Source organism: Geotrypetes seraphini, chromosome 3 (genome assembly GCF_902459505.1).
Source record: "Geotrypetes seraphini chromosome 3, aGeoSer1.1, whole genome shotgun sequence".
NCBI classification, from domain to species: Eukaryota; Metazoa; Chordata; class Amphibia; order Gymnophiona; family Dermophiidae; genus Geotrypetes; species Geotrypetes seraphini.
Window position 1 is genome coordinate 14,901,287 of NC_047086.1, and position 22,018 is coordinate 14,923,304.

General features: G+C 42.8%; 1 protein-coding gene across 4 annotated transcripts in view; it reads right to left on the reverse strand.

Annotated features, from left to right (window-relative positions):
• The window catches only part of LIN28B (lin-28 homolog B), a 203,312-nt gene that overhangs the window by 138,041 nt on the left and 43,253 nt on the right, over positions 1–22,018 (reverse strand). For 3 of the 4 annotated variants that reach the window (XM_033938367.1, XM_033938370.1, XM_033938369.1), the window contains one exon: positions 21,109–21,290. In XM_033938367.1, coding sequence (XP_033794258.1) covers positions 21,109–21,290 — 182 coding nt within the window. Of the gene's footprint in view, positions 1–21,108; positions 21,291–21,532; positions 21,654–22,018 lie in introns of those variants that run through there. The other variant, XM_033938368.1, reaches the window with a different exon arrangement.

Below are 22,018 nucleotides of genomic sequence, written 5' to 3' on the forward strand. Positions count from 1 at the left end.
GGGGGTTAAATTGATCTTAAATTGTTAATGTTTGGGGGGAATCTAGGTTACATTTTCCTGAAAATATGGTGTGGTGGCTGTGTTAATCCACTCTTCAAGGTAATATGTAGAAATAAAACAAAAGGAAAAAAATAATACCTTTTTTTAAATTCAACTAACTTAAATAAATAAATAAAACTACATTATCAATTTTTAAAATAGCAATATCAAAAATTAACCTTGTACAGAAAAGATGGTGTATATCTCTATAATTATAGAGAAGATGAAATATATAAGCTTAGAGGGGCATAATCAAAAGAAATGTCTAAGTCCATTTTGGCCTAACTCACAAGTCATCCAAAGTCTGACATGGGAAAAGGTCTATTTTCAAAAAAGAAATACGTCCAGCATATTTTTTTTTCTCGAAAATCGTCCAACTTTACGTCCAACCATTTGATCGTCCAGACCACTAAGTCGTCTATCTTTATACCCCATTTTCGACCAAAAATTTGTCCAACTCAAAAATGCTTAGAAAAAGACCTTTTGGGCATGGGAGGGACCAGAAAAGTAAGGGATTGGACACACAGACATGACAACAGAGTGGTGGGGCACCTTATAGGGCACTGCTGTGAACTTCACAAAACAGGTACCACAAACATCTCACAAAAAGCTCCCTTATAGGTCATGGTAAGCCCCCCAAAACACCCCCAGAATCTACTAGACCCACATATCTACCACCCCAATAGCCCTTATGGCTGCAGTTGCCACTTATATGGCAGTACAAAAGGGTTTGGGGTTTTTTGGGAGGTGCACGTTTCACCATGAATGCAGTGATTAGAGTGGCTTATGGGCCTGGGTCCTCCTCTCCATGGTTAACTAACCCACCCCCCAAGACCACTTAAGCCACTCTGTGCAGCTCTACTTAGCTTTCCTATGCCAGGCTACCAGGTGCTGATGTTCTGGAGGCAGATATGTAAAGTTATTATGTTTTTTTATGGGGGTGGGGGTGGGGGGGTCAGTGATCAATGGGGCTGTGTATGGGGGTCTGTACTTTGTGTTTGGATGAAACACTTACAGCCCTGACGGAGGACCTCTCAGATGTTCCACAACAGCACACTCAAGGGGGTAGATTTTATAAAAGGCTTCAGAAGTTAGTACCAATTCTACAAGCTGGCTATTTACATGCCAACATTTAGGCACACCCACCAGTACTGCCCGATTCAGGGAAAATTTTTTTGATTCAATTCAGACTATAGAATTGTAATATAGTAGATGACGGCAGATAAAGACCCGAATGATCCATCGAGTCGGCCCATCCTGATTCAATCTAAAAATTTGTTGTTGTTTTTTTTTTTCTTCTTCTTAGCTATGTCTTGGCAAGAATCCAAAGCTCTGCCCGGCACTGTTCTTAGGTTCCAACTACTGAAGTCTCCGTCAAAGCTCACTCCAGTCCATCTACACCCTCCAAGCCCTCCCCAGCCCATCCTCCACCAAACAGCCATATACAGACACAGACCGTGTAAGTCTGCCCAGTACTGGCCTTAGTTCTTCAATATTTACTATTATTTTCTGATTCTAGATCTTCTGTGTTCATCCTACACTTTTTTGAACTCAGTCACCATTTTCCTCTCCACCACCTCTCTCGGGAGCGCATTCCAGGCATCCACCACCCTCTCCGTAAAGAAGAATTTCCTAACATTGCCCCTGAATCTACCACCCCTCAACCTCAAATTATGTCCTGGTTTTTACCATTTTCCTTTTTCTGGAAAAAGATTTTGTTCTACGTTAATACCTTTCAAGTATCTGAACGTCTGAATCATATCTCCCCTGTTCCTCCTTTCCTCTAAGGTATATATATTCAGGGCTTCCAGTTTTTTCTCATATGTCTTTTGGTGCAAACCTCCTATCATTTTTGTCGCCCTCCTCTGGACCACTTCAAGCCTTTTTGTGCCTTTTGCCAGATATTGTCTCCCAAACTGAACACAATATTCCAAGTGGGATCTCACCAACGACCTATACAGGGGCATCAACACCTTCGTTCTTATACTGGCTACGCCTCTCTTTATACAGTCCAGCATCCTTCTGGCAGCAGCCACTGCCTTGTCGCACTGTTTTTTCACCTTTAGATCTTCGGACACTATCACCCTAAGGTCCCTCTCCCCATCAGTGCATATCAGCCTCTCACCATTCACGTTTCCTGCCCAAAAGGGCAATTTTTTTTCAAATGTCCTGGCAGGTTTATTTTGTAACCTCTTCAACCACCCAAGCCCCCTTTGCCCTCTCCAGCCTCATACTGTAGTGTAAACAAAACAAACAAAAAAATACTTTTCCTCTCTCTGTTAGATCCTGGCTCATGCTCGCTAATAATAATAATAACAGTTTATATACCGCAGGACCGTGAGGTTCTCTGCGGTTTACAATGATTAGAAAAATGCTATAGTTTGAGCGGAACTTACATAGTTGGAGATTAGTGGCTAACAGTTTAAGATATCAGTTGTTATGGGGGAGATTGTGATGGGAGAGATTGTGTAGATCAGCTACCTAGGTATTTCAAGAACAGGTATGTTTTTAGGTGTTTCCTAAATTCACCATAGTTATTTGCATGCGTAATTAGTTTTTCCAGGTCTTTGACCCATAATGCTGCTTTATAAGAGAGAAAATGTTGATGGTGTCTTTTAAATTTACATCCTCTCACTGGTAGGGAGACGAACTTCAAGTGTGCACTTCTCTTATATCTATTGGTTGAGAAGGTGAAGAGGTCACTTATATATTCAGGAGCTAAACCGGATAGTACCTTAAAGCAAAAACATCCCAGCTTGAACTTCGCACATGCCTCCATCGGCAACCAGTGCAGGAGTCGGTAGGAAGGGGTTATGTGATTAGACTTTTTCAACCCAAAGAACAACCTGACCGCCGCATTCTGGCAGGATGCACATTTCAACTAACATATTGGAATCACAAAATAGAAAATAAAATTATTTTTCTACCTTTTGTTGTCTGGTCATTTTATTATTCAAATCTTGTTGGTCGCAGGCTCTGGTTTCTGTTTGTCTTCAGTTAATTCGCTCGCCAGGGTCTCCTGTCCATTTTACATTTTCTTCTTTCTCTGTACTCACCATCCATCTTCCATCGCTGTACCATCCTTTCCACTGCTATATCCAATATTTCTGTTTCTTTTTCTACCATTTCTCTCTTGTGCCCTGGATCCAACAATTATCCTGTGCACCATATTTTTTCCCCATGAATCATCTCTTCCTGCCTTCTACCCTATGTCAAGTTTCATGTTTATTTAAAATTTCTTATACCGCCCAATCAGCCTTCTAGGCAGTGTACAAATTTGAAAAAAACAGAAACAAACTTTAACTAAAATATAAGTTTGAGATGACAATACATCACCAAACTATAAGTATAAAAACTTTTAAAAAACTATGAAAAACAAAGACAAACAAGAACAAAAGGTAAAAGGCAAGAACTACATTAGGCAAAGTAAAAGAGAACAATTAAGGAAAAAACAAGAGGCAGGGCTGCTGTTAAACTCAATAGTATTTTTGCTCGATTGCCCTTAAAAGGACAATTAGGCCTCAAAGGCATCAAGGAAGAGAAATGATTTTAACTTCATCTTAAAGTTATTAAGATTTGATTCTTCTCGTAAGTAATTTGGAATACTATTCCAAAGAGAGGGGGCAGTGACAGAGAAGATAGTAGACCTCATTGTATATATAAACTTCAGTGACGGTATAGAGAAAAGGTTATTAGCTATTGATCTTAGGGATCTAGAAGGAATATAAGGAGTAAGAAGAAGAAGATGTTCAACATTTCTCACTCTCTCTTCTCCATGCATATCTATCTCCCTACCCTCCACCATATTCAGGATATCTCCCTCTCACCCCTTTCCACCTCTGTTGCATCTCTCCCTTCCTCTCCTCCATCCCATCTCCACCAATTCTTCCTCTCTCCCTATGCAGAAGCTTTTCATCCCTCCCTCCTATCCACTTGTGCAGTACCTCCCAACCGACACTCCTACCCCCTTTGGGCCTCCTAAGGTAGTAGGAGCGGCAGCCAGCTTTGCAAAGGCAGCATGGTAAACAGGCTTCTCACAGCCTGCCCTGCCAGAGTTTGAATTGGCGAATCGAGCAGCACTAATACCCACTTACACCATAATACCATAATAGCAGCAAGCGTAAATGCAGCACTTCAGTGCATAACTTACAGTATTTTCTAAGTTAACTGTGTAAATCTTGAAAATGCCCAGAGCTTAATGTGTTTGGGGGGGGGGGGGGGGAATAGCCTAAAATGCAGTTCCACTGTTTTTCTGACTCCAGGAAAAAAGAGCTTTCGGCTCCAATCCCTCCTTTCAAAGCAGTTACTATAATCCCTAATCCATCCCTTTTTCTCCTATTGCAACTGGCCCACCCAAGCCTTTCCCAGCTTCACTTTCTCTTTTCTACAAATTAAGCCCTGGAAATGTCCGTGTACCTCCCCTGTGAATGCCTTTTGCATCTGCAAGCAAAAATTATATAATTCTGTTCAGCATGTGGTTCACACTTATGCAAGGAACTTTAACGCTCATGCTTGTACATAGCAGCATTCTATAATTACATGCTTAGTTGGCGTCTAGCTTTAGTCAGCCTGTTATAGAAGGGAGTTAACGCCAGACTGAGGGGCCATGATTGCAAATTTCTAAAGGAGAGTCTTGATGCACAGCTCCCATCCAAGAGCTGCCACTGAAAAGAGGCATCTAGGAAAACTGGGTAGAACATAATAGCAGCCTCCCGCACTCCAGCATTTATCTAATGACCACTCCCCCCTCCCCCATGATCCTCCAGTGATCCCCCTGCGTTCCTTTCCTCCATGGGATCCAATAAGGCAGTACTCTTGCGCTCTTCGGGCCACCAGCACCGTGAGTGACGCTTACCCTCTGCTTCTGCTTCACGCCTAAACAGGGCCATGAAGCAGGAGCAGAGGGAAAGCATTCAGCCGCGGAAGGCAGCATGTTTACTTTATTCACCCTGACAGTGGCCTGAAGAATGAAAGAGAGGCTGCAGCGATGGATCCCACCATCCCCAGATCCACCATTTCTCTTTTTCTCAACTACCCTTTCATCCAGCATCTCTCCCTCCTTCCCCACCACCACAGGGTTTATCATCTCTCCCTTTCTCTTTCCAACTGCCCTCCTATCCAGTATCTCTATCCCTCCTTCCTGCACACCACCTCTTGGGTCCAACTTCTCTTCCTTTCTTTTCCCTCCCTTCATCCTATTGCCAATCATCTCTCTTACTCTCGCCCCTGTTTTCAGACCCATTATTTCTTCCCCTCCACCTCCCCCCTCAGTCCAGCATATGTCCCTCTTTTTAGGTCCCCCCCATTCTGCCTCCCTCCATGTACTTCTAATAGCTACACCAGAGGACACCCCAAAGGCCGGCATACTTCCCTCTTCTCTCCACCATCACCCGGCATCCCCCCTGGTCTCCCGGTCTCACGTTAAAAATTCTGTCGCAGTCTTCCCCAGACCAAAACAGGACATTAGGTAAGAGAGGCTGGACCGCTGCAGAGGTAAAGTGCACCATGGATCCTCCACAGGCCATAATTAGCTTTTAAAGTGTAACCGGGAGGCAAATTGGGCAGCACTAGCTCATTGGTCCAGATGGCTTCCCTCCCTCACTATTGCTGGCACAAACCTTGCAGAGTGAACCACTGAATACAGGCTTGCTTGATGATGCTCGTGGCCTTCCCTCTGCTGGGCTCCTCCTTATGATGCATTTTTTTAAAATGAACAAAGGAAGTTGCATCATAAGGAGGAGCCTGGCAGATGAAAGGCCATGCAAGCACCATCCAGCAGCCCTGTGTAGAGATCAGCTTGCTCCACAAGGTGTGTGTCAGCGGCAGAGAGGGAGGGAAGCCGGCTGGAGCTACCGGACCCATGAGCAAGAGGGGTAGGCTGGAGCTGTTGGATCCACAAGGGGAGGGCCTGGAGCTGCCGGACCCGCGATGGTAGGATATCAGGGAGCTTCCAGCTGGAAGCTTTTTACCACTCAACGGAGCGGTGAAAAGATTTGTCCCCTTGCCGGTGGTGAAGAGATATAAATTTTACCTGTTCCTGCGGTCTGACTGTGGGAAAAGGTCACTGTGTCATTCTCTAGTTCCAATTTCCAGATCATTTATAAATAAAAAATCAAATAGCACAGAAAAATGGCCATTTAACCCCACTCTCTGTTTTCCATCTATTAACCAATTCCTAATCCACAACTGAACATTGCCTTCTATCCCATGACTCTTTATATTTTCTCAGAAGCTTCTCTTGAGGAACTTTGTCAAAAGCATTCTGAAAATCTAGATGCACCACAACCAGTTCACCTTTATCCACATGCTTATTCACACCTTCAAAGAAGTCAAGCAAATTGGTGAGGCAAGACCTCCCTTGGCTGAACCCATGTTGACTTCATCCCATTAAATCATGTTTGTCTACATGTTCCACAATTTTATTTTTTTATCTAATCTAATCTTCTATTTGTGCATCGCACATACCTATTCAGGCTCAAGGCAACTTACAAAGGGAAGGAAAGAGAGATAGGGGGAGAGGGGGGAGGAGAGAGAGGAAAGGCAAGGAGGAGAGAGTGGGAAATGGAAGAGAAAGAGGGTTATCAGAAGACTAGACGTCAAAGAGGTGGGTTTTCAATTTTATCCGGAATATAGTGAAGCTGGGTTCCATTCTGGTCATTTCAGTGAGGTCATTCCAGGTTTTTACTCCTAGAAAGATAAGCATGGAGTGGAAGACACGTTTGTATTATAGATTTTTTTATGGAAGGGAGATTTAGTAGTATCCTGTCGAGGGTTTTGCGAGAGTGGGCCATGCTGTCAAGAAGATCTGGATGAGAGGAGCTGCTGAGTTTCCATAGAGGATGCGGTGGATGATGCATGATATTTTGAATGAAATTCTTGGTGGGGTGGGTAGCCAGTGTAGTTGTCTGAAGAAGACTGAGACCGAGTCATATTTTCTTAGGTTGAAGATTAGTCTTACAGCAGTATTTTGGATGAGTTGGATCTTGTGGATTAGGGTGGAGTTGATTCCCATGTAGGTGGAGTTGCAGTGGTCCACTTGAGGTAGTATCATCAGTTGTACAATTAGGACAAAGTGGTGTTAGTGAAAGTACGGTCTTATTAGTCTTAGTTATCTCAAGGTGAAGAGGGATTTCTTTAGAAGATTTGAGATTCCATGGTAAGGGTGGAGTCTAGAATGCAAACCTAGGATTTTGGATGATTCCTCTACAGCAGTGGTTCCCAAACCTGTCCTGAGGGACCCCCAGCCAGTCAGGTTTTCAAGATATCCCTAATGAATATGCATGAGAGAGATTTGCATACCTGTCACTTCCATTATATGCAAATCTCTCTCATAAGAACATAAGAAGTGCCTCTGCTGGGTCAGACCAGAGGTCCATCATGCCCAGCAGTCCGCTCACACGGTGGCCCATCAGGTCCAGGACCTGTATAGTAATCCTCTATCTATACCCTTCTATCCCCTTTTCCTTCAGGAAATTATCTAATCCCTTCTTGAACCCCAAAACCATACTCTGCCCTATCACACCCTCTGGAAGCGCATTCCAGGTGTCCACCAACCTTTGGGTGAAGAAGAACTTCCTAGCATTGGTTCTGAATCTGTCCCCTCTTAATTTTTCTGTATGCCCTCTCGTTCTTGTAGTTTCTGAAAGTTTGAAGAATCTGTCCCTCTCCACTTTCTCCATGCCCTTCATGATCTTGTAAGTCTCTATCATGTCCCCTCTAAGACTCCGCTTTTCCAGGGAAAAGAGCCCCAGTTTCTCTAATCTTTCAGCATATGAAAGGTTTTCCATACCTTTTATCAATCGTGTCGCTCTTTTCTGAACCCTCTCAAGTATCGCCATATCCTTCTTAAGGTACGGCGACCAATATTGGACGCAGTACTCCTGATGCGGGCGCACCATCGCCTGATACAACGGCAGGATAACTTCTTTCATTCTGGTTGTAATACCTTTCTTGATAATACCTAGCATTCTATTCACCTTCTTAGAGGCTGCAGCGCATTGTGCCGATGGCTTCATTGTGTTTTCCACTATTACCCCCAAGTCCTTTTCTTGGGTACTTTCATCCATTACCAGCCCTCCCATCGTAGAGCCGTACTTCGGATTTCTGTTTCCTACATACAAGACTTTACATTTCTCTACATTAGACTTCATCTGCCATCTCGTCGCCCCCTCTCCTAGTTTGTTCAGGTCCCTTTGTAAATCCTTGCAGTCCTCTTTAGTCCTAACTCCACTAAATACATTACATTACGTTACATTAGGGATTTCTATTCCACCATTACCTTGCAGTTCAAGGCGGATTACAAAAGAATTATCAAGGAAGTATTACAACAAGATCTTACCAAAAAAGAGATTTGGACATTTTCAAAGAGAGTAAGAAATGAGTTTGGTTATTTGTTTAGGGTTATTGGCTTTAGTGAGAGGTGGTGTTTGAAACTTGCGGTGGTGTTTCTTTTTTGCATATTCATTAGGGATATCTTGAAAACCTGACTGGCTGGGGGTCCCCCAGGACAGGTTCGGGAACCACTGTTCTACAGTGAGGGTATTGTCCGAACAAAGGGTGATTTGAGTTGGTGCTGTTTGTTGGGCCATATGGAAATATAAGACTTTGGTTTTTGCTGTGATTAGTTTTAGTTTGTTGATTGTTGCCCAATTTTGTATTTTTTCAATATTGATTGAAACTTTGTTGGTAATGTCCTTTTGGTTGTAGGGATGAGGAGGAAAATGTCATCTGCATAGGACATTAGGCTTTCATCTTCAAATTTGATGTTTCCGAGAGAGCTCATGAATAGGTTGAAAAGGATGGGGGGAGAGTGGAGAGCCCTGAGGAACACCACAGAAGGTCTTCCAGGGGTTGGAGATTTCTCCTTTCTTTCTGACAGTGTATTCTCTGTTTTGTAGGAAGTCTGAGAGCCATCTGACAATTTTGGTTATTAGCAGGTGGTGGTCTACTGAATCAAAGGCAGCAGAGATGTCAAATTGGAGGAGTATTGCTTGACGTCCTGTATTAAACTGTTATTTGCTTTTTGTGATTCAGGTGAGGAGGAGAAGCTCTGTGTTATGTTGTTGACAGAATCCGAATTGGGATGGGTGGAGGCATGAGTGCTGTTCAATGTAAGCAGTATGCTGTTTACTCACTCCATGGCACTGAAGATATATGAAATATAAACAAAATCTAAGACAGTTAAATGGAGATTGTGGCACTACAACACACTGGAGGCCAGTTCCAGTTGATCTGTAATCCCAAAGGTGGGGGGAGGGAATTGCAGTGTATTAAAAGCAATGAACAAGTCTGTCAGTCCAATATGGAAATAAAGTTCTTCATCAGCAAATGCTGGAGGGGACAACAAAATAATTTCTACAGCATCTAGAAAGTTTCCCTGTTGGAAGATGACATTAATTTATTTAAAAATTTATATACCGCCTATGCCAGGGGTGTCCAATGTCGGTCCTCGAGGGCCTCAATCCAGTCGGGTTTTCAGGATTTCCCCAATGAATATGCATGAGATCTATTAGCATACAATGAAAGCAGTGCATGCAAATAGACCTCATGTATATTCATTGGGGAAATCCTGAAAATCCGACTGGACTGCGGCCCTCGAGGACCGACATTGGACACCCCTGGCCTATGCTCTAAGCAGTTTCCATAAAATAAACATATATAATTACAGATCAAAAACTTAAAAACGTACCAACTGCCATTCTCTCCTAAATAAAATAACAAACTTCACTCACTCTCTACAAACAATCAATTTGCTGCTTAACAAACCCTACAAACAATCTAGTCATAGCAAAGATGGAAAAACTGCCTGCTTGTAGACTTCAAAGGCCAATACAGAAGCTACTTTGTTCTTTAAAAAAACAAACATATCCTAAACTGTATTGGCTCTACAAATAAAGCATCCACAAACTTGGTTTTTTAACAGTTTCTTAAAATTAAAACTGTCAGAAGTCCTGATAACTTATTCCAAAGAGACACTCCAGCAATTGAAAATTTTTTTTATTTCGTGGCCACATATCTCTCATCCCTTCTTCTGTTTTCAATAATAGCCTCATTCTATCTTCTGATCTCAAAGCTCTGTTTAGTCTATAGACTTCCCAGAAAAATTGAAACCAATAAGGGGCCCATTTGATACAAAATCTGGTATACCAAAGAATCAGTATACCTTGCTTAGATCAGTGGTTCTCAAACCTATCCTGGGGGGGACCCACAGCCAGTCAGGTTTTCAGGATATCCCTAATGAATAAGCATGAGAGATTTGCATATAATAGAAATGACAGTTATGCAAATCTGTCTCATGCATATTCACTAGGGTTATCCTTAAAATCCAACAGTTCAGGGCCCCCTGACCCAAAACCAAGGACAGGTTTTAAGAACCACTGACTTAGATATTTTATGGGAAATTGGATAAACAAAGCAAACAGACTCCCATATATAACAGCGTAATCATCAGATAACAGCATAAGATGAAGCAATTCAAAGCATCACTATACATTCCTCTGGAAACCACGCTTTATTAACTAGGAAAAAAACCCGATATAAAAAAGGTTGCTCTAGGATTGTTAATGATTAAAATTGCCAGCAAGTATACGTACACCATTAAGTGCAATAAATAGCTTATTGCATATTTTCCAATAAACCAGCACTAAACGGAGGACAACATAATGGTAACCCAGTCTGCTCTGAATTGTAAACTATGCACTGTAACACACTAGTGTGCCCCTAGATGCCGGCAAGGAAGAGAGGCGCCGGCACCACCACCACCCAACTGCTTCCAGGATGTGCCTCTCATGGCGGTGCCAGCGCCTGTGTTCCTTCCTCACCTCTCCTTCTAAAGCACTACCACCAGCAGTAATAGGAGGCTCAGAGCCATGGATGTGGACATGACGCATCGCATCGACATCCATGCATTTCCAGGTGCCCTCCAGCTGCAGCCCCCGAGATCAGTGCGCTGCAGCTTAAAAAAAAAAAAACAAACAACTGTGACGCATTGCTCTATGGATTCTAATTTTTCAAAACTACAAAATTATAAGCCAGGATGCACTGTACATGAAGTAATTCCTGAAGTCTCCTTCCCAGGTGCCACTACCAGAATTCCTCTCATCTCCAGAGCATCATGGATTATGTGCCATTCATGGCAGTCAGATGGTTCGTCGTTAACTCTCTCTTTCAATGTGGCAATTTTCTGATTTGAGACTGCATGCTAAGTAACATATTGAAGGTAGTTGCACCTTTTCAGTAACCTATATCTGGAAATAACACTGTCTTGATGTATTAAACCATGCTCGAACTTAGGGTGGCAGTTTACTAGGTTCTAGTGATTTCTTCCCTAACATAAGATTTACTACCTAAATGGGATTTAGCATGAAATTTTTTTTAGAAAGTAAACTGCCACCCTATCCTTATTACTACAGATAGCATTTAAATCTATACTAATGACTTAATTTTCATATTACTCTTGATGTAATAAACCAGCTATGATAAAGATGGTAGCATGGGAGATGAAAGGTCATTTGAGTCCCAAAGCCCCTCCCATCCCATCCAAAGTCAGAAGGTAGGCATGATGCTCATTTATTTTTGCCTCCAGCACTGCCATCTTCTAAATGGTAGCAACTGATGCTTAGAAGCACATCAGAATGTACCACTGCCATGTACAATGTAATACAGTGTCTTATATACTGCAATTCTCTGCAAGGAATCTATGCGGTTTACAATAAGATGGAAATTACATTTTTAGTAGAAAGTGACTGTTGGAGGAAGATGAGGGAGTGGTTATAAGAAGTTGAGGTATGTCTTGAGTTTGTTCCTGAAGTCAAGGTACGTGGTGGGTTGTCTTAAATGTATTGGTACCGTATTTTTCGCTCCATAAGACGCACCTCGCCATAAGATGCACCCCAGATTTAGAGGAGGAAAACAAGAAAAACACATTCTGAACCAAATTCTCCATGCCAGGCTCTGCACCCAACCCCATACCCCTTGCCAAGCTCTACACCAGGGGTGTCCAACCTTTTGGCTTCCCTGGGCCACATTAGCCGAAAATATTTTTCTGGGACCGCACAAATGTGGAAACGCTGCAGCAAGACAGAGGAGGAAGCCAGCAAGACGGTGGCAGCAGAGGAAAACACTGCATCGCCCTCGACAGGGACTGCACAAAATACTTCATGGGGCCACATGCAGCCCTTGGGCCGCAGGTTGGACATCCCTGCTCTACACCCTGTCCTCCCTCTGGTGGTCTAGTGGTAGGCCGGGACAGGGCAGACAGGGACAGGGCAAGCAGGCCTAGTGGCTGGCTGGCAGACAGGGCGGATGGATGGGTGGGTGGGTGGGCGGGCGGGCGGGCCTCCCCTCCCAGGCAGCCCCCCCAGGCAGACAGGCAGTACTCCCCACCTCGCAGGCAGTACTCCCCCCTTCAAGGTAGCCCCCCAGGGCAGACAATACTCCCCCCTCACAGGCATCCCCCCAGGCATGCAGGCAGTACTCCCCCCTCCAAGGCAGCCCCCCCAGGCAGGCAGCCAGCCCTTCCCCTCCCAGGCAGCCCCCCTAAGCAAACAGGCCTCCCCCTCCCAAGCAGCACCCCCCCCAGGCAAGCATGCCCACATTCTCCCTGCTCCCTATTTTTAATTCGGCAAGGCAGGAAGGTCCCAGCCTCTTCCTTCTCCCTCCCTACCCCTCAGGCAGGCGACAGGCAGGCCCTAGCTCTCTTCCTCCTCCCCGACGCCTCCTGCACATACTTTTTTTTTTTTTTTAAACTTCTGAACTGAGTTCTCACAGGAAGCAGCACAGAACCAGGCAGGCAACCTAGTGCGCCGCTACGCTAGAGAATGAAAGAGAAGTCAGCCGGCAGTCGGAGGAAGGGGTGGGAATCAGCCAGCCTGGTGTGACGCTCTTAGCAAGGCGCCACATCCAAAAAAAAAAAGGTATGCGCAGGAGGCGTCAGGGAGGAGGAAGAGGGCCAGGGCTTGCCTTGTGTGCCGCATCCAGCGAGGGAGGGCGGCCGCATTAGAATAAGGTAATGGGGGGGAATGCTTTAGGTATTTGCTCCATAAGACACACCCTAATTTACACCCACTTTTGGGGAGAAAAAAAGTGTGTCTAATGGAGCGAAAAATACAGTAGTTTGTTCCAAATGTGGAGAACTTGGTATTTGAAGGTGGTTTCAAACATCTTCCTCCACCATATTTTTTTGAGGTGAAGGGATGGGTGGTAGTTTTAAGTGTTACGATACACATGAATTGAAAAGGAATGTGGACTTTGCTATCAGATGTTAGTTTTTCCAAGCTTTCTCCATAGATCGCTTTATGAACCATGCAGGCTATCTTGATTTGGATTCTTTTGTTTATCGGTAGCCATTGCAGTTGATCTAATAGTGGATTTTCCGTATTGATTCTTTTTGAGGATTAGTCTTGTGGCCGTTTTGCATTGATCTGATTTTTTGGCCGATTCAGAAAGATTCAGAAAGAGCCGATTCAGAAAGAGCTATTGATGCATTGCAATTCACGTGGATGTTCGCCATAATCCCTGACTCTGATCCAATGGATCACTTTAAAAGCAACTCTCACATATGCATAGAACTGGCACAATATTTGCCCCATAAAAACAGCCTGTTGATTACAGCCCTCCCCAATGACCCCCAAAGAATGCAGCAACGGGAAGCCCCCCACCCCACCCTGTGTTAGTGAAGATCAGCAGGAGGGAGACAAAAATGGTAGGAAGAATGCCCCCTCCCTCCTACCATGCCAACCACTCCCCCCTCACGCGGCAGCGAAACAGGAGGGATGCCCACTTCCTCTTGCCATGCCAACCCCATGTGAGAAAAAATGGCAGAAGGGTTGTCCGCTCCCTCCTGCCATGACGACATCCCCCAACCCCTGTGGTAGCCAAAAGCAGGAACGATGCCTACTCTCGCCTGCCAAAGGCCCACTCCTGCTCCAGGCACCCCCCTAAACATCCCCTACCCTCCTCCTTTCCCCCTGAAAAAAAGCAGGTGTGCTCACTCCCTCCTGCTAGTGGAGGTTCCCCAAACCACCCCCCACCCTACAAATCCACTCCATACCTTTTTAGAGAAGTTGGAGCAGGAGGAAAGCTCAGTCTGTCCCACTCTTAGGACCTCAATCCAAAATGGTGGGCCTTTACCTCCTCGGTAACATCATGTGATGCCTTAGGTGTCTAAGCCAATCAGGGCCTTAGGCTCCTCCCTCTGTATCCCAAGCTACAAGGGAGAGGAGTCTAATTCCCCCGACTGGCTTGGCTGTATCCCAGAGAGGGGCCTTGGGCATCTGAGTCAATCAGGGTCTTAGGCCCGTCACCACTCCAACTTCTCTGAAAAGGTACCGTGGGGTTGGGGAGTTGCTATGGCAGGGGGGAGTGGGAGTCCCTTTTGTCATTTTTTTTCTTGCGTGGGGAGGTGGGGGTCAAGTGGGCATTCCTCCTGCCACTTTCACAGGTGTGGGGTGGGAGGAGGGTCAGTTACGCTGCCGATTCATCAGAGGGTCTTCATTAAAAGGAGGAGATGTTTTTCTTTTTTTGTGCATCTGCACCCATTAAAAAACATAAGGTTAGAAAGGTCGCTTTTTTTGGATTGCTAAAAGTAATCACTTTTTTTAGTGCATTGGGAAGCCATGTTAGAGCATCAATCACTCGAGTTTACATGGCACTAATATTAATCAGCTTATTTGCATTGTCAGATCGGAGAATGAACAATCGGGCAGAAAAGCAGGCAGCGAACCGTTTTCTGCATCGGGTTGACAAATGTAATCGTCACTAGAGTTGTTAAAACAGGTTTAGTGACAATCGCTGGCTTTAGTGCATCTGAGCCCAGGTTACAAGTAGCCAGTAGATCTCAGAAAATAATGCACACTATTTTTTTTTTAATTTATATGTTTGTTTGTTTGTTTTTTTAAGTATTTCTTTACAATCCTTCAATATAGCCTTCCTGCTTTGCAATGACTGAGTCTCAACATCTGGGAAGCTTCATTATTCCATTCAAGACACCGTTTTATTCAGTTGCCGAATGGCTCAGGTACCGGCGGAAGAAAGCTCTTCCGGAGATGCAAAATGATGTCCTCGCATAGGTTGTTTCAACTTTGGAAAAAGGTCAAAGTCTGGTGGACTCATGTCTGGACTGTAGGGAGCATGAGGTAACACCTCCCAACCGTATTTGTGTCGTTTTTCAATGTCGAGTGGAGAGCTCCATCTTCCCCATGACCCAAAAAATGTTGATGAGCTCAATCAAAAGGCAAACAAATGATGATTTTTGCTTATGATCATGAAGGCATCATCATCACAGACAAAGGGCTCTTTTTATCAAGCCACACTAGCGGTTTAACGCACGTAATAGCGCATGTTAAACCGCCGGCCGCGCTAGACACTAACGCCTGCCTTGAGCAGGCAGTAGTGTTTTGGCCAGCGCGGGAGTTAGCGCGTGATTAAAAGTCGTGCGTGCTAACCCCGCTAGCGCAGCTTGATAAAAGGACCCAAAGTTCCATGTGGAAGAAATGTCACTGCAGTGTATTGTGATTTTTTTTGCAAAAAAATGCACAAAACCGGACCTCGGTTGCTCTTGGCTGGGCCACTCATTCTTCATGACAACACTCACCTGCACATAGGGAATGTCATTGAAAAACTACAGCACAACATATATAAAAACAAGGAACGAAAAGAACGCCATTTAAAATAAGAAATCAAAGAAAAAACAAAGCAAAAAAATGAAATCCAAGTAATCTATGAATCTAAAAAACTAAACAAAATTTTTGTTTAAATCTTTTTTAAATAGTTGCCAAAAAGAAACAGGATACTAAGTCACCAATCCTCTCATAAAAATGTGTCTTAACCATTGATCTGCATTTTACATAAGATAACTCAGAACGAATTATGACTGGGAGGGAATTCCACAAGGGAGGAGCTGCTGCAAGCAAGGCAGACTTCTGCATTGACGCTAAATGTACCAAATGAACAGAAGGTAAAGCAAGTTAGTGAACAGTCAATGAACGCAGACTACAAGAAAGCTTATAGGGACCTAATTATTTTCCTAAATAGTCTTGGTTGACCTGATTGTAATGCTTTATACTCAAGCGTTAAAGGCAAAATTTTATGGGTAGCCATTGATATTCCTTTAAAAAAAGGAGAAATGTAATCATATCTTCGATCATTAACAACCCTGGGTGCTGGTTAACTGAGAGTCTACTGTATATCCTTTTTTGAGATGGGGTGACCAAGGATCTATACAGAAGCATGATGACAGTCGCAGGTGGGTTCTCCGCCCCTTTTTGAATAATCCCTAATCCATTCTGTTTCTAAGAACTGAAAATTTCAACAAGTTATTCCTGGTCCTACAAAACCCTTCTTCAAACCCTTGCAATCTTCTGCCATTTTAATGGTATTGTATAAATTTTGTGTTACTGACAAATCTGACCAATACACTCATTACTTTTATCTCCAGATCACTTACACATATGTTAAGACAACACAGCTACCAGAACAGACCTTGTGTATTTAAGTGCCTTGAAAATGAGCCCCTATAAGGGAATGGGGACTTGTATACTGCCTTTTTGTGGCTTTGGCATTTGGGCACTGGAGGATTAAGCGACTTGCCCAGGGTCACAAGGAGCAGCACTGGGATTTGATCTCACAACATCTGGGTGCAGAGCCACTCGTCCCCCTATAATCAACCAACTCACCATTAACCTGCTTAGTTGTTCTTACCTTCCAAAATGTCTAACTGTTAAAACTTATTTTAAAAAGACTTTAAACCAGGTGCATTCAGACAGTAACTATTATTTAATGAATCAAAGATCCTTTTCAGTCACTTTGATGTCTAATCATTACAAAAATATTTCTGAGGTTTTTTGTTTGAAGTTTTATTATGAGGGGGTTTAAACTAACCTGCAGATTCATCATGGTAAAGACAAGTAAGTTAAATCAGGTATTATGTACTGGCCAAGAGGTTAGGGAAGTCATGGAATTCTACACTATTGAACTCCATAGGGAGGGCGGCTGAAAAGTGGACTCTGAGAAAGAGACCTATAAAAGCATGGGAAAAGGCAGTTACTTTTGATAGTAATATTATGTATATACCTTTCACTGCAAAAGATGAAGAAAGGAAGAACAATAAAAAAAAAACACAGCAGAAAGAAGCGAGACTGTGGAATCGTAAAACAAGATCAGAAACCAACAAAATTGATATCAAACTTACTTCCCCTTACTTCCTACTGAGCAGCGCAAGCTAAATGCCCAAGTCACCCTTTTTAATCCTATGGGCTGCTCAATATTTAGGTCGCGCTTCTCGGTGGCACAGCTTGATAAAAAGGGAAAGGGGGGGGGGGGTTATCTAGGTACTGTACAAATAACCATCAGCTGCCAGGAAATGAAATAAAATTTTGCAACATTACTATAGCATGAAAAATGTCTTTTTGTTAATCTTTGCAGCGTGGTAATATTCTTACAATGTAGTATAAGGCAGTGAATTAAGCAATATTCCTAAGATATGTAATGTTCTTTTTCAAACTAATTACTGTTTGAAAAAACCTAACCACCATGAACTGCTCTATATTGAATTAAAACAGTATAAAGCACTGAAAACATACACACACATCTATCAAAAAAACAAATGAGTTGCTTGTTTATACAAAGGGTACTATTTCAAAATTAACTTTATGCTCAGAAAAAAAAACCCAAAACACTCATAGCTGCTTCTATTTCTGTGGCATGAAAAACGAACCAGCAATTTTTATTTCTCTCTTGTGACTAGTCATGAATGAAATCAAAATCCAAGACCTGGAAATCATTTCCTCGTCTCCCCCTTCTTCCAGTTGCTGTAACTTCCACAGAAACAAAGATGTTTCCTATAAATGGCTGCCACACAGCTACTATGTAAAATGTATCTTTCACAAATACAGATTACAGTTAAAAAAATAAAGAAAAGAAAAAGAAACCCTGTAAGTAGCAAGTCATGATTTCAATATATATATCATAGGTTCAGATTTTTTTTGGGGTGTTCTTTTGCTATACAAATGCATGCACCCAGGATTAAAATTGCTTCACTATTAAAACCACCATTTTTATAAATAAACAAAATCCTTTAAACTGGGCCTTCTGTGTTATTAGCCTCAAACTGCAAGACCTGGAGTTACACAATATCTATAATCATGCAACATGCCAGAATGTATCTAAAAAAATGTAAAAACAGTACCCAATGCACAATTTACTCTCTAGTTTACATATACTGGTTAAAAAAATAATTTCTGAGAGGAAAAACAAAACAAAAAATAATCTCAGACGCCATGTTTAAATGAATGCAAAGAACCAAATAATTTTCAGACTGAAATCTGTCTTCTCCATCCTCCCATACCATTTTTAAGATTAGAAATGGACAGGCCCTGTCAGATTCATTCACTCAAAAAAGCACAAATGCACGTTTTGCACTGACCACTTACAAATCCTCAACAGGGGTCCATCCGAAACACACACTCCAGTAATGAACCACTCTTAATTAGATTTTTTTTTTTTTAAATATCATGTGCTGCTTTTCAGGTCTCAAAGAGGAACACACAAAATCCATATGTATAAACACTTGATAAATAAAAGAAATCATTAGCATTTTTCTGTTCTTACATTATAACACTGAAACTTAAAAAACATACGGGAGAGCTATCTGAATACAGGAAAGAATGAAAAAATAAGGGTAATGGGAAAACCACTAGGAAGGTGGATGGATGTGAACGCTATTTCCAAATTACAAATGCATAAGTCTGCCCATATCTGCCTTTGTTGGTGGTTTACATCAAGTAGAAAGGTGTTTTAAAACACACAGGTTTAGAAAGCCCTGTACCACACTGAAAAGGTTATTTTCCAGGCCCTATTCTGAGAGGCTCCCCTCCCCCACAGTACTTATGAAAAAGGGAAAGGTGGTGGGGGAAGGGCCTGCCAGCAGAGAGGATGTTGGGTGTCAGTGGGTTGTATTTCATTATTTCTCATTTATGCTAGCGACATGGTACAGAAAGCACACACATTTATAAATACAGCCAAAATTTCAAGGCTCCTTTAACAAGTCAAAACATCTGTCACTGTTCTGTTTCTTTAGAATGTACTAGGTCCTAGTTAGCATACAGATAGCAAGCACTAGGTGTAAATGAACTGCTGGAAATCCTAAAAGGAAAACACAGACTATTTCCAAATAAAATCTACAGCAAGCTGAATCAATCATTTCTCTTTCCATACATAATACAGCTTATAACCGACAACTCAATAGTATATATTTTTAATACAATTAAATCAAAATTTTATACATGAATTGTTTTCAACTATCAAAAAAAAACAACCCAGGACTACAACAGAATACAGAAAGACTACTAAACTGTGTTCTGCTTTACAGTGCATTGATTTTCTATAGCGATATTGAAGCTACAAATGCCTGAAATGAAAAAGGATAAAAATTTTGCCAGTCAGCTTATAACCTTTTCATTTACAAAACAAAAAGATTTCCACGCCAAGATCTGAATTTATGGCTTTTCATTTAAATGCACCAAGGGCCCGAAATCCTAGTCCATCCTAAACAAACAAACAAACAAAACCAACAGCCAGTAGCATTTTTTTTTTTCCAATTACACAATGAAATTTGTGGTTTACTGCCGCAGATCAATTTTATCTTATGGGCTTTTGAGGCCTCTACAGTTCCTGTTTCAGAATTTACTTAAAACATAATAGCTACAAAATATTAACTATTAGCTAGTAGACATGGCTTGATTTTACAAAAGAAAAAAAAAATCAACAGTGCCTGATTTTACAGATGTATATGACTTAAATTATATATAAATGACTGCAGCCACTGTAGATATAAAATCCATGGAAATCAGGAAATGAGAATTAAAACACAGAAAAAGAATTGCTAAATCAAGAGAGGGTTTCTTTCCTCTATAAAACCAAATTTATGAGATAGTAAAAAAACAATTTTATGATCTAAAGTAAGTTCAAAGGTGGGGGAGGAGAGGGCCGAGAGAGACAACAAACCTTATCAGGGCAGATTTTTTTGTGTGTAATTGGATCTCTGCCATAAAATATAAATAGAACAAACACAGGGGGGAAGGATAAATGACCCAGCTCATGTTACTCTCAAAAGTCAGCGCGCGCACACACACACAAAAAAGTAGTAAAAAAAAAAAATAGTGGTCACAGATCCTTACAGTGGGCGGGAAGAGTCACAGAACCCTGCTGGATGGGAAATATATACCCACAAAAAGGGGGAAGAAAGCGAAAAAAAAAATTAAGAGGCATAAGCCCCTTCCTTAGATCTAAACAGACACAGGTCACGCGAGGGAGGCGAGCAGCAATTAACATCCCCCCAACCCCCAGGACTTCCATTACGCTATCCGCTCCCCCCAAATAAAGGTGTGCAGAGGATTAAGGGGGGTTAGGGTCACTCCGCCAAGGACCTTTTTTTCTAGCTTGGGGGAAGACAGATAAAAAAGGATCCTGCCCCAGGTCAAGAAGTAGCCAGTTCTCAGGGGTTGGGTTTTTTTTAGGCTAAAGAGACTCGACCAAAACTGGCTTTCAAACGAAGTCCCTGCCCTAAAACATCATCTGGTAGCAAAGGCACCAGGAGCTACTCTACCACATTTGAAAAACTAAATAAACATGAGCTGCCTCCGGCCACATGCTTCCGCCGGGACCCTGCCCTTAAAGACAAAGCTGGCTCTCATCTGGGACCGTCTGAGAATTTGCATCTTTGCTCGGTACCCCAGATCGACACTGAAATGGATCAGGGTTATCATTTGGACCCGTGCGTATCCACATACACTCTATAATACAATCCTAGCATTTACCCAATCATAAGTGCAAAAGGCTGTACGGATACAGGTTAAGCTTTTTATAACAGCCACGTGCAATTCCCAAAGCTTTCCTGCCAAGCCCAGAACACAGACGAACTCAAGGCTGCCTTCTGGACAAGGTTACGACTGCAGCGGAGATCTACAACCCCCTCCGGGAGTTTTTTAATCTAACGTTTCCCCCCCCCCCCTTTTTTTTTTCTCCTCCTGGCAGCGGAATACCCTTTAAATTGAGATAACTAAGTGACCTTACTTGGTGCACGAAAACATCCACCGGGGTGGCCAGAGGGTTCCCTTCCTGGCTGGTCATCGAGATGAAGCCGAATCCCATGCGCACATTAAACCATTTGCAGTGACCGCTGCCCCGCATGACTTGCGGGTCCTCCTCTTCCTTCTCCTCAGCCTTGGACAACCTCTCGGGCTCCTCGCCACCACCTGAGAGGGATTAACAAAAAAAAATCCAAAATCAGATTCTGATTATCTTCACCCTCTTCTGCTTTAAAACAAAAAGACTACATTAAAGAAAGAAGAAGCGAGCAAATTGCAATCTTCCACTTGGGCAGTTTTTTTTAACTATACTTCAGTGACAATCCCACCCCTAAATGAATAAGAGACAGTCCCAAGAAGGTTGAGCTCCTGCCAGTCACTTTCCCCGCCATCAAAGTGAGATACGTTACTTGAATATTGCTGGTTTAGCACCGATCCCATTATCCTAGCAGAAAATAAAATAATAAAAACGAATTGACCGGAGGCAAAGGCAGAGGGAAGGAAGCAGGGCGACCAGGTTGCACAACGACTTCTTTACTGGCACATTCAGCCATCCAGAGATATTTTGCTCAACCTGCATCCTCCACACTACGTGTTCCTTAAACTTCTAGGTGCAACTAGATAAAAGGAGGGAGGGAGGGAGGGAAGGAAAGAAGTGGGAGGGAGGCAGGTGATACAACTCCCGCTGCCGAAACTGTGCTTAATCACAGCAGAACAATAGCCCCCGGAAAGCTCTTCAGGAGCTGGAGAATCGTTGTGGGCGGTCACAAAACCTATTTGGAGACCGATTAGTAACTAGGGGAGTTAGCGCGGGGGAGATCCTCCCTCCCCTCCCCACCATACTCCAGCACATCAGATAAAAAAAAGTAATGCTACATAGCTTTTAACGAAAACAA